General features: G+C 33.5%; 1 protein-coding gene across 9 annotated transcripts in view; it reads left to right on the forward strand.

Annotated features, from left to right (window-relative positions):
- Window positions 1-13416, forward strand: part of LOC128998040 (pyruvate kinase-like) — a 67181-nt gene that overhangs the window by 24489 nt on the left and 29276 nt on the right. For 8 of the 9 annotated variants that reach the window (XM_054423991.1, XM_054423986.1, XM_054423985.1 and 5 more), the window contains 6 exons: window positions 1906-2044; window positions 3514-3737; window positions 5860-6046; window positions 6738-6947; window positions 7370-7797; window positions 9190-9412. In XM_054423991.1, the coding sequence (XP_054279966.1) occupies window positions 1906-2044; window positions 3514-3737; window positions 5860-6046; window positions 6738-6947; window positions 7370-7797; window positions 9190-9412 (1411 nt within the window). Of the gene's footprint in view, window positions 1-1325; window positions 1362-1905; window positions 2045-3513; window positions 3738-5859; window positions 6047-6737; window positions 6948-7369; window positions 7798-9189; window positions 9413-13416 lie in introns of those variants that run through there. The other variant, XM_054423989.1, reaches the window with a different exon arrangement.

Below are 13416 nucleotides of genomic sequence, written 5' to 3' on the forward strand. Positions count from 1 at the left end.
TCAACTCATAACAGTAATATTCTTGTTTTTTGCATTTATAGCTCGAGTTGCATCGTATATTATGTCATAAGCCGAACATCAGACTTAAGACAAATCAAAATGTTTGTAAAATTTGTTGAAACAATGTATATAGACTGGAAATGATTTTTCACCAAGAGGTTTTTTTTACAGGAAAGCACGGAAAGGCCCAGACAACTTTGAAACAAATTTGACTTATACTTGTATGAATAGAAAATAACAGAATATCAATTGGGCTAGTATGGCTTACAATGTCTCTCACTTTAATAAACAAAAACATGTGACTATTTAATAATTTATCTATTTAACTTATGCATTTTAGTAATGGACAACATTATCAATTTCAAAACAAGCAATAAAACATTTTATAAATTGTTTAGTCTCTGGGTACTGCTGTAAAGTTAAAGTGGTTAATATTCCTGTATGCAGTAATCTTTATTTACTGTGGTGGTAACGACCTTCAATTGAAGTTATTATGTTTGACTCCTTGCATGACCTGAAGATGGTCTGTCTTGGGGTCCAAAACTAGTTGCCTCCACTGTAGCCTTACCAACGGCAAGGATTACTCTTACGGAGGTATTTGAACCATTTTCAGATTCAAAATTGACAGTTTTTCTAAAATGTTTTATATTTGTAATACAAAGTTATACTTTTTTAGTTTATTTACACTTATAATTTATTTGGGGTACTGTAAGTCAAATATGCAGTTAATACATCCTAAGTTGAACTCTTATGAAAAAATCTCTCTCGAAAAAAATTCTCTTGAAAATAATGTTTTAAAGAAAAAATTCATTTTTGTATATAAAGCAAAGACTATTTTCCACACTAGGCCTACATCACTTACGAATATGTAGATTTCTAGTTCCTGGAAAGTTTTTTTAGAACAGAATAAATTACTAAATTAGGTACCATTTATATCTATCAGTTCTAACTGTTGATGATATTCACTTAACTTCCACCTAAATTATTTCCATCTTCAATACAATAATGCTCAAATTCCATTAGGATATGTTAAAAAATTAACATCATAGAACATTTGTGAAACAAATTATTAACACGCTTAGTGGAGTTTTTAAGCTTTACAGGTTTAAAAAATATAATATTTTGTAGTATACTAATTACTGAATCATTGTTAAGTTTATTTTTTGTTTAACATTGAAAATATTGGTGTAGAACATAAACAATGGCATAACATGGCAATTTGTATCCCCTTCTAGTGTTTATCCTTGATGTTAGATTGTTGTGCAAGCTTGTTATGATAAGATATCTGTGGAGTGTAGTTTTATCTATACCAGCAAAAACATACAGACTTACCCAACAGGATGGTCTTTGCACATACTGTAGTAAGATATATTGTTCTAAACTGTTAAGATCTTTAGATTCTTAGCTTTTCGGTAAAATTGTGTGTATTGGGTTTAGCATGGATTGACAATTTGTGTATGACTAAAAATTTTAATAAAATACTGTTTTTCAACATTAATGAATCACTTGTTCATCCTTATAGTTTATTTTACTCAAAATTGTACAAATTATTAAATAAAAATGATTTCATTTTGACTTGCTAGGAACTGTTTCTAACATCGTTCGGCTAAGCGTGTTGTGTCCATTAAGTTTTTTTTTTTTTAGTCAAAAACGTTTTTTGTATCAAGAGGTAATGGAACGGATTCCATTCATGAATTTTTTTGCTTTTATGAGTAGGCCCTAACTTATTATTGTGATCTTATCATGTACAGAACTATAAATAGTTTTAGCTTAATTTTTACAATTTATAAGTGGTGTTTAAAAGTACGAGTGTAAGGAAAGAGCATACAGAGAGAAGATCATAAGTTAGCCTAATTTCAGTCATAAATGATAGTCTAACAGTATTTTTCCTTGTTTGTCTTTTAGATGGACTCAAAAGGCTCAAGCGTACCCATGAGCCAGCTCCAGGCCGCAGGAGCTGCCTCTTACCTCGACCACATGTGCGCCTTGGACATCGACTCCAAGGCATCCTACATTCGACTCTCCGGAATCATTTGTACCATTGGTAAGTAGGCCAACATACTAAACTTACCTTACCTTGCTTAATTGGCCATTAAAACCTCAATAGGGGTTTGATGTCGACACCAATGCCTCTATAATTTCCTGTCTTCTGATGATTGAAGTTTAGTGCCCAGTCAATCAATGACCTGTGAACTTTTCCTTTCATCTCCATGGTCTGCCAAGTAGCCTTCTTTCATCCAGGTTTACCAGGTAGCCGATCATGATTTTGGAATGTTCTTCTCTTACGTTCCTCGCACCCATATTTACAGATTTTTGCCATTACGGTACACCCTGTCTCAATCAGTCTGAACGGAACTTGACCTATGTTGTTGGACAACCATGTAAAATAATGTTGAAATAAAATGAATTACTAACACAATGTTAATGTAAAACCTAGCTTCAAATATCAATGTTTGCTTCTGCATTTTTGGCTTATATAATACCATGTACCTAGTAGCAAGCCGACCATGATTTTGGAATGTTCTTCTCTTACGTTCCTCGCACCCATATTTACAGATTTTTGCCATTACGGTACACCCTGTCTCAATCAGTCTGAACGGAACTTGACCTATGTTGTTGGACAACCATGTAAAATAATGTTGTAATAAAATGAATTACTAACACAATGTTAATGTAAAACCTAGCTTCAAATATCAATGTTTGCTTCTGCATTTTTGGCTTATATAATACCATGTACCTAGTAGCAAGATTGTTCCAGTGACTAATTTATCATACTGTAGAATGATTATTTGTCTCTTCTTAACCACAGTACTGCACATTTTACTCTTGAAAAATAAGGAATACTGTACATTGTTAGAAAAGATACACAAATTTCAACTTTGATCATGCGGATTAACATTAGTTTTTGTACTACTCACATATATCATTGAAATAAAAGTCATTTACATTAAATACAATTGTTTACAAAATTTATGATGGATAATCACTTTTTTTAAACTTTCAATTCGTTAGGTTCATAAAAACTACACCTGCACGGAAATGAATAATTTTATGACTGTGATAAGGACAAGTGTGGAAGTCTCTAGATTCCTTAAACAAGTTGCTTAAAACCAGTTTTAAATTCATAAACCCCTATTTCTGCCTGGTTAGAGGTGTTTAATTCAAACAACCGTTGACCCAGAAACAATTAAGAAGGGTTCATCGTACCACAATGTCTGGGTTTGTATACAAATTGACTTTAAGTTCTAAGTTCTATCTAATTCTCCGTCAATCCTAATCTCTAAGATTAAGCCGAGGATTTTTTTTTCCATAGAAGGCTACTTGTTCTACATGATTTGATTATCAAAGGTAAAAAACATTCATATATAAATACAGAGTGAGTCTTATTGTGAATTTGTACAGATCGAAATGTCTAGGTTAAGATAAAATGATATTATAAATCCAAAACAAAGATGAGTGTTTCAATTCAAAGGTTGTCAGAAGAGCAGTTTAATAAAACATCTTGTATTTCAGGACCTGCGTCAGTTTATCCAGGCAGATTGGAGCAGATGATTGAAACTGGAATGAACATTGCTCGGCTGAACTTCTCGCACGGGACTCATGCTTACCACTCAAGTGTGGTTAAACAAATCAGAGAAGCTGTGACCAGCTACAGTTCTAAGATTGGAATGACGTACCCACTTGCTATAGCGCTTGACACTAAGGGACCCGAGATCAGGACTGGTTTGTTGGCTGGGGTGAGTTGGACATGCACTACTTTATATTTGAAAGATTTTAAACGTTGGTTTTTAAAGATAATTTCCACTTAAGCGACTAAGAAAGAAAGGTGTGTAAAAGTTATGATTTTGTTACAGTTTTGCACTTTTAGTAGTTATAAAAACGAATCTACTAGGGTTCATGTAGTAGAATTTCGGAATTAAAATTCTCATCGATCCACGCAACATTTCCTCAACAAAGCTACAGTAGAAAATAGAGTTTTAGTCACTAGCGCATTCTGTGACTGGCTCACACAACTACGTTCTTTTTTAATAAAAAGTTGGCTACAGCTGGTTTGTATAGATTGGACGTCTACTTCAGTATCTAATAGTCAATGCTAGAACTTAACAGGCTAGAACTTAGTTTAACAAATTTCCAGAGCCCCTTTTCTTTCCAACCTATGTTAAAGTTATTGGTTTAACAGTGAATCATTTCAACAAATAACTTCAAGGCCTATATTTGGTATATATTATTTTTATTTGAATGTGTTTGGTTGTCAAAGTGTTATTTGTATAAATAGGCCTAAGTTTTCCTAATCCCTTAATATAACCAACCTACCTTGAAATAGGGATATTTTGTTTTTAAAATAAAACAATTAATTAGCCAAATTTTAAAATGAGGTACCGATGGTACCGGAACCAAGAATCGATTTTGGTTAGCAACACTTCCTTCACTAGCAACAAATACTTGGTTTAAAAAATATATCTAATAATAGTAAATATAAATGTTTGCATGGAAAAGTAATGGTTTATGAAAGATTTTACTAATGTATTTATAGAAATTCCATTTTGAGTTTGTATGGATCTGTGCTAAGACATCATCAATAAATTGATTTTTCCAACCAAAATAACTTTTTGGTCTAAATATTGTCCTTAAAGCTTTATTTATTCTTGTCTTTTTATATTTTGTCATCTTGCAGTTTTTTTTTTTAATTTAGTGATACAAGAATATTTTCTCTAGAAGTGTATATTTTTTATGGACACTCCATATATAGAAAATTTTATGACAAAAATACAATATGTTAGCAGTGTCAGCTTTAATCTTCTTTACTTTCTAGTAAAAATGCTGATTTGTACTTACCGGTATCATAAATTTGGTATCTGCTTGAACACAGAATTCCTTGATTTTGTTTTTGCACTCCTATAGTATTAATAGGGTTGGTACCGGTAGGCCTACTACCACGATCAGTTTCACATACATTTGTTTTTGTTCTTGCAATATGGTATCAGTGAGTTAATGAGTCGTATTTTAGCGAATTTCCCATATAGGGAAGTAGCTATTACCGTAGGTTTCATGGTAAGACCTAGGCCTGGGACCGATTTACTTTTTCATTTTGATGTCCCCAGAGGCCAAAAACACCATTCGTTCACATTTTTATATATGGATATATATATATAAATATATAGAGATATATGTGTCCGTCCGAACGATAACTTAAGTAATTTTTGTCCGATTTTGATAAATTTGGTTTGAAGGTTGTAAGGCGGGATAAACTTGAATGAGTTCGCGAACCAGCATGATCGAACCATGGGAACTTGGTTTAACTTGGTTTATGGGTAAAAATTGGTTTTTCTCATTTTTGACACTCAAAACAAAAAAATTCCCAATTTCTCTACAGACCTTCTTAAAGAGCTTAAAAAAACAAATAATTGCTTATATCAAAGTGTTTTTGTACGGTTAATGGTTGTATGGAGAAAACTCAAAAAAATTTTAATTTTAAATTCCCATGTTATTCTTATGGAGAATATTGTAAAATGTTGTAGTTTGCTAGTTTATGGATATATTTTGATTAAACTTGGCAAATTTATTGATTTTGTACTAAGCTATAATTATTTTACTTAAAAACACACTTTTTTAGTTTCCTTGTAGCAGCAAACCTAGGTACTCGTTAAACCTAATGTTATAAGAATAGATTTATTGAAAATCAACTCAGGCAAATGGAAATTCGCTTAGACGGCAGGTTTGATGCGGCGGAGGTATTTTATTTACCTTTAGTTTACGGTTCATTTTCATTTTATTAAGTGTTATTTTTGGAATCAATTGAAAGATAGTTTTTGATATATAAAAAAATGTATTGAGTTAAAATATGAAATGAATCAACAGGGGCCCTCTGCTGAAGTGGAGCTGAAAAAGGGACAGTTGATTACCATAACAAATGAGTCTGAATACAAGGAAAAATCCACAGAACAAAATTTGTGGATTGACTACAAAAACCTCAGCGATGTGCTGAACGTCGGAAACAGAATTTTCATTGATGATGGATTGATCTCCTTAGTTGTAACGCATGTTGGTAAGTTACCTTACTCAGACTACTCACTCAGTTACTTTTAGACTAGTTTTAACTTAACTGAGATACAAGTGTACAACCTCAAAAATAAACTCTGCTTTATATTGATTGATTAAAAGAGTATGAGTGATGAAAAGCTAACAATGACTTGGATACCCGTTTGGGTTTATAAATTATCTACCTACTGTAAAATATAAGTAAATGGCCAATTTACTTTATTAACAACATATTTGGAGGTTTTGGGAAATATCTTGGGCCCCAAAATTGATCAAATATGTGTATATTAATCTTTACTGAATTATTTTGTACAAGATATATTATACTTGGTACAGCAATTTAAATATAGACAATTCCATGTACTTATAGACAAAATAATGCACATACACTTGGGAACACTCTTCTTGAAAAAAAAAACTTATTTGATTACATTCCAGAATTTACTAAATATTTAGATTTTAAATTTCCTAAATAGTTTTGTGACATGATCTAAGCATCCAAATCCTGCTTTAAACCATAATAATCATCTAAAGTCAACACAAGTGGTGGTCTGGCTCATTTTGCTGGTGAAAAACTATGGTTTCTTTACAATCAAGGCACTTAAACTTAATCATGTCTGTGTTAACAGCTGTACATTAGTGGCAAGGAAAATAAATGTTATTTGACTTACCTTTTAAACATTGTGTACCTTTTGCAGGAGTTGACTACGCAAAATGTGAAATTGAAAACGGAGGTATGTTGGGAAGCAGGAAGGGGGTGAACCTTCCGGGTATCGCGGTTGATCTTCCTGCAGTTTCCGAGAAGGACAAAGAGGATCTTCAGTTCGGTGTGAAAGAAGGAGTAGATATGATATTTGCATCATTCATCCGAGACGCTAAAGCTATCACAGAGATCAGACAAATCCTGGGTTTGTACTATTCTCTGTTTGTGTGTTGTAGAGATAAATTATAATATATTTCATTGTGCATAAAAAAGTTGTTCTCGAATTTGGTTGCCGTTTACCATATACAAACCTTGAATCATCGTCTGAATACTATCCTACTTTGAACAAATTTAAATCTTTAATGTAGCAATAGACACATGCTTGAACTTCTGGTTTTCCGGGGGGCAGTCTTCAGGCGACCCATTCCTCTTATCCATCCAGAACATGCAAGTTCTATATGCATAACTGTATATAATTTTACTATTATGAAATCAGTGTTAATATAATAATACAAATATATTGTGATTTACACCTGAATAAAAGATTAAAAAATTAACTAGACATTGTGTTTTGGCCACTTCAAAACCTTAAAGAGGTTTCTAAAGTTAATATTTTTAATATTACAGGAGCAGAAGGCAAGAATATAAAAATCATTGCCAAGATCGAGAACCACCAGGGCTGGCAGAATCTTGATGAAATCATCGAAGCTGCAGATGGAATCATGGTAGCTCGTGGAGACCTGGGTATTGAAATCCCCCCAGAAAAAGTGTTTTTGGCCCAGAAGGCCATGATTGCTCGATGTAACAAGAAAGGCAAGCCAGTGATTTGCGCCACCCAGATGTTGGAGTCTATGATCCACAAGCCCCGTCCCACACGTGCCGAGGGCTCGGACGTAGCCAACGCTATCCTAGACGGAGCTGACTGTGTTATGTTGTCTGGAGAGACAGCTAAGGGAGACTACCCTCTAGAATGTGTGGCTACCATGGCTAACATCTGCAAGGAGGCAGAAGCTGCCATCTGGCATAAGCAACTCTTCGTTGACCTCACTTCTAAGGTAACTCACAACCATAGTAATCAATGACTTAAGTATAGTTGATGCGCAAAAATGTAACTGAGCTTCATATTTACAATATATCAACCATCGAAAGACTATCTATGCGAGTATAACCATAGAGAAGTAAGGATCAGAAAAGGCATTTAATGGTACACTAAGTGGTGTCTAGCACTTGTCGCACTTGGGCAAAGTCCAACACCGCTCCCCTTGCTGTGGAGGAAGACCTTGTGCCTTGTGCGATAGGCATCTCCGCACAGTGTTCACCACTCGGGCTCTTCTTTGCTCAAGTATATTTCCAACACACCATACTAGAGCAGAAAGCGCACAGTTATCTCATAAGAAAGTTTCCTCTGTACCTTGCTATTCTTGGCCTTTTTTTTACAATTGCACAAGATCCCCTTATATCTGGCCTTGATTTTACAGGTTCTTTGCTTTACCCGGCCACCTAAAGGAAGCCAATATTAAAATGCCTTTCTTACGGCCTACAGAGGCTAAGTTGCAAGCACTAGTCTTCGCAACTTTAGGGTTCTGACGATTTATCCGTTTACTTATATCTTACTCTAGGCTACTCAATTGGGTTATTAGGCCTATCCTCTGGTTGATTATTTTCAGTGTAGTTGGTGGAGTACAGAAACTGTTTAGTTTGTAAAAAAGAAAACAATGGATAAGAAAGTTTAGCAGAAATTTACGTTCTATTAAGGCCTAATGATCTTCATGGCCAATTTATTAGGAGTCATTTATACATCCATAATTATTTAGTATTAGTTTATGTTATCTGAAATCATAATCTTTTAATGTTCATTACTTTACAATTTTAACCAATAAATAAATTTTCTGTCTGTTTTACAAACATGTGTATTTTTTCAAAAAAATAATCCCCAAAGAGAATTAAACACTGCTTTTGACATTTATCGATTTATTAGGTATAAGTTATCGTTTTTACAATAGATCGGTTTAACTGGCCAACTCATTAACAGGTCAGGGCTGGGTTTACTGTGATAGGTACAAAATAAATTAAATAATAGACTTTATATTGGATGCAACCACAATTTTACTTTAACTAGGAATTTGATTTTCAATTTTATAATTCTGTTCTAGATTCGAAAGTCCTAGATTTGACCATCACTAATGTCTGTGGTAACAACCATGAACATTTAACGGATTAAACAAATTATTAATAAATTTACAATGAATCAAATTATGCCAACAAAAATATTTGTTAAATTTTTTTTTTTTTATTAATTAGAATTAATTTAGGTCCATTGAATGTAGCATATTAATAACATAGTTTTTTACTCTAAGTTTTGATCTCTTGTTAAGTTCTTTAAAATCTGGAAAAACATAAATTTTATTTCCGTGGCTTGCTTGAATTTTACTAATGTGGTATTTCAGGTGGTTGAGCCTCTAGAAGCGACACACACAATCGCCATCGCTGCCGTAGAAGCAGCCAACAAGTGCCAAGCTGCAGCCATCATAGTGATCACCACCACGGGCCGCTCTGCGCATCTTATCTCCAAGTACAGGCCGCGTTGCCCAATCATCGCTGTCACTCGTCACGAGCAAATTGCACGCCAATGCCACCTATACCGTGCCATTCTGCCCCTCATCTACTCAGGTAAATAACCATAGGTGGATTAGCTAGATGGATATCTGATTTCTGGAACAATGACAAGTGTTGTCTTATTGCTTTTTCTCAAAGATTGGCTAGCCTGTCGCCTCCATTAGGAAGGCAGTGCTGAAACAGTTTAGTGCCTTGGATTTAGCCCTTTGAAAAACAATTATTATTTATGTAAATAGGCCTGCCTTTTTGTCACTTTTTAAATCACCATTATACGATACATTCAACAAATTCCGTGTCTGATGGCTTGTAGCAAACTTAAATCAGCCAAGAAATGTTGTCTGAACAAAGACAATATAGGGTTTTATGGGGTTAAAATTGGGTTTCACATTTTTAACTTTCAAAACATATGATAAAATGTTGCAGTTTCTAAATCATTTTGGAATGGCTTAAAATAATAATAATAATTTTTAGTTCGGCCGCTTAGATAGCGACCTGCGCGCTAAGCTAATGCTAACCAATGCTAGAGGAGGTCGCTATCTAAGCAGCCAAACTACAGCCAAACTATAGTCAAGCCCGGTCTGGCCAGGGCGGCTGGTCGGCGATCTCCGAGGGCCTCCGGCTCAAGGGGGCCTCCAAAAGCCAAAAAATCAATTAAAAAAATTTTGTTATAGTAAAAAAATATTTTGTTTAACTGTTTCACAGCGACGTAGTCTTGCAAAAACAATTTTTAATAAACAATACTCTTTTTTAATTGAATTACAGTCAGGGTAGCCCCCAAGTACAGTGATAGTCACTCGGTGATAGTCACTAGAGGATGGTCACCGATCTCACTGCAACGCACCGTTCGAATCAGCTCAGTCCTCAGTGCCCAGCGCTCCGCGGTAGTGACGAGACATTGCCGTGCCGGCGCGTCTGGGATATGTCTGATGTCTGGACTCAAGCAGACAGCTTAGCGCTTGTAATAGTATAGTGATGGGACAACCGACTGGAAAAAAACTATCGACTAGTCAATTTGTCAATCGGTTGTTTTTAAAACCAGTGGTTTTTTCAGTCGAATGAAAAACCAAGAGAATTCCACTACATTAAAATCTAAATCATCAGTATATATAATACAGTGTCTTGGCAATTTTATATTTTTTTAAACAACAAAAATAAATGCAATTACATGTTATGTATCATCCCTAAAAAAAGTTCCCAATTCGTTCAGTTTATAAAATGAAACTATAAAATGCACCCAAGTGGCGCAAGTAAAATAAAAATGGATAGGAAATATTTCAAAATAAAAACAAATTAAAGTTAAACTGTTTGAACTTATGGTTAGCAGGTTAGCTGGTTTCAGTTCCGATTCTGCTAACAATGAAAAGTCGCAAACAGGCAGGCGGAAACCATCAGAAGTTTTTTGTAAGCCTTACAACGTTTAAATTAAAATACTTTTGATTATTTCTGTTTGTCTTTGTTGCTGAAGTACTGTACAACTATGGAGTAAAGTGTGTGATAAACAGTAAATGTGGTCCATTCATAGATGTATTCAAAATTCTAAAGTGGTACGTGATATGCTTTTTTACCATGTATGGCAAAAACTCCAAGAACTAGGTTTTGGTCTTATTTTTAAATTGAAGACTTAAAAGAATTTTAAGAATAGGCCTTTAAATTTTATGGCAGCTGTAGAGGTGAATAGAAATACGAGCAAATTTTATATCAAATTTAAATTGATTGATACCTTGGAATTAAATTTATAAATACAAAGATTTTAATTTATGGAAATTTAGCAATTATTAATTTAATCAAAATTATCAAAAAACTGTTAATCATTTAAAACCACCTTAGGCCCCTTTTATGCACCTGCGGCATGCAGCAAACATGCTACTAATTGTTGCCGTGAGAGGACTCCATGGTCCTTGTTTTATTTCTGGCTGGGGGCCTCAAATCAACATCTAGCCGAGGGCCTCCAATGGAGCCAGACCGGGCCTGACTAAAGTAAATAAATAAATAAATAAATATCTCTTTATTGTCATATAACATTTTCAATTATAGCATAACTAAAAAACAGGTGACATTGTCAAATTATGTAATAATAACATTAAAAAGTAAATATAAATATGAATAGCTAGAAATTAAAGATTAATATAATAATTATAAACAATGTCTTAGAATAGAAATAAATTACAATAAAAGGAGATTAAGTCGAAAGTTAAAGATGAAAATTATTACAGAATCGAGCTGTCCATTAAAAATTCATTAATGCTGTAATAAGTTTTACCTAGTAAAAAGTTGGCAAGGCTGCTTTTAAAAGAATTAGTATTTATTAATATTTTTAATTTTGGGTCCAATTTATTAAAAAATTTTTTCCCCATGTAGGAAGGTGTTTTTTCAACAAGTTTGAGATTGTGTCTAGGATACTGAAAATTATTTTTGAATCTCGTATTATACGAATGCTCAAAGTTTCCGCTGCAAAATTGAGGGTAGTTGGGTTGTACAGTTAGCAAGGTTTTATAAATAATCAAATTTGGAACTGTCATTATATTTAACTGTTTATAAATTGGTTTACATGAAGCTTTCCATGGTGAAAAAGTTATGATTCGCAAAAACCTTTTTTGGACTTTGAAAATTCTATTTATATCTGTTGAGTAGCCCCAAAATTCAATACCATATTGAAGTATGGAGTAAAAATAAGCGTAATACATCATCACTGAAGTTTTTAAGTCTATTGTATCCCTTAAACATAAAATTTGGAAACAAGCAGAGTTGAGTTTGCCCAAAACATATTCAACACACCTATCCCACGCCAAATGCTTGTCAATGTACAGGCCTAAAAATTTAACATTTTCATCAGTTGAAAGCTGTGTGAAAGCATTTACATTTTGTCTATTCTGGGGTGTAAAAAATCTAACCAATTGAGTTTATCTTGATTCATTTTCAATCCATTTTTATCAAACCAGTTCCCTAGCTCATCAAGACACTCAGTAACTTTGACAACTAATTCCTCATAATTTTTTGATTTGACAACTGTAGTAGTGTCATCTGCATACAGAATAAGACTATTGGAAACATTTTTAGGTAAATCATTTATGTATATAAGAAACAGAAGTGGCCCCAGAATGGACCCTTGAGGCACCCCGACTGTAATTTCCTCCCAATTAGATTTTATTTCTTGATTATTTTTAGTTATTTTTGTCCTTTGGAAGCGAGCATTTAAGTAGGATCCAAGCCAAGATATTGATTTAGTTGAAAATTTATAAAATGCTAATTTCTTTAGAAGAAGGTTGTGGTTAACACAATCAAATGCCTTGGACAAGTCACAGAACACACCCATTGTGCTCTGCGACCCATCCAAGGCCCATGCCACCTCATCGATGAACTCAGCTAAAGCATTCATTGTGCCAAGGCCTTTTCTAAAACCGAACTGTTTTTCAGAAAATATATTAAAAGCTTCCATAAAATTTGTGATTTGGTTACAAGCAATCTTCTCAAACACCTTGGAGAATGTAGGCAGGAGTGAAATTGGCCTGTAATTGTCTGGGTTATGTTTTTCTCCCTTTTTAAAAAGAGGTTTAAGCTCTGCAAATTTTAAATGATTTGGGAAAATATTGGTTTGAAAAGATTGATTTATGATAATTGAAAGAGGTTCAGCTATAGAATTGGAAACAGTTTTTATAATGTCAAGAGGAATTTCATCCCAGCCTGCTGATCTTTTATTACTGAAAGATTTAATAACTTTAATTACATCTGTCTTATTTATTGTTTGAAAATCAAACTTTTGATTTTGAGAATCTGTAATCGAATTTTGTGTAAGCCTTAATGCCTCACATTCAGAAGGAGATAACCCGATTTCTTTTGAGATATTAACAAATTTAGAATTGAAAAATTCTGCAATGTGACTTAAGTACATTGAAGCATTCTTGCAAACTTAGGTAGGTACAGTATATACTTCCAGAATATATAAATTTTAAATTCCCATACATTTTTATGAAGAATAAGTAAACTGTTGTAGTTTACTTTTTTGTGGTTATTTGATCAAATTTGGCAAATTTATTTATAACTGATTAAGCTATTGAAAT

Source organism: Macrosteles quadrilineatus, unplaced genomic scaffold (assembly GCF_028750875.1).
Source record: "Macrosteles quadrilineatus isolate MER2022 unplaced genomic scaffold, UCM_ALF_1.0 Scaffold_7__1_contigs__length_78375512, whole genome shotgun sequence".
In the NCBI taxonomy this organism is placed as follows: Eukaryota; Metazoa; Arthropoda; class Insecta; order Hemiptera; family Cicadellidae; genus Macrosteles; species Macrosteles quadrilineatus.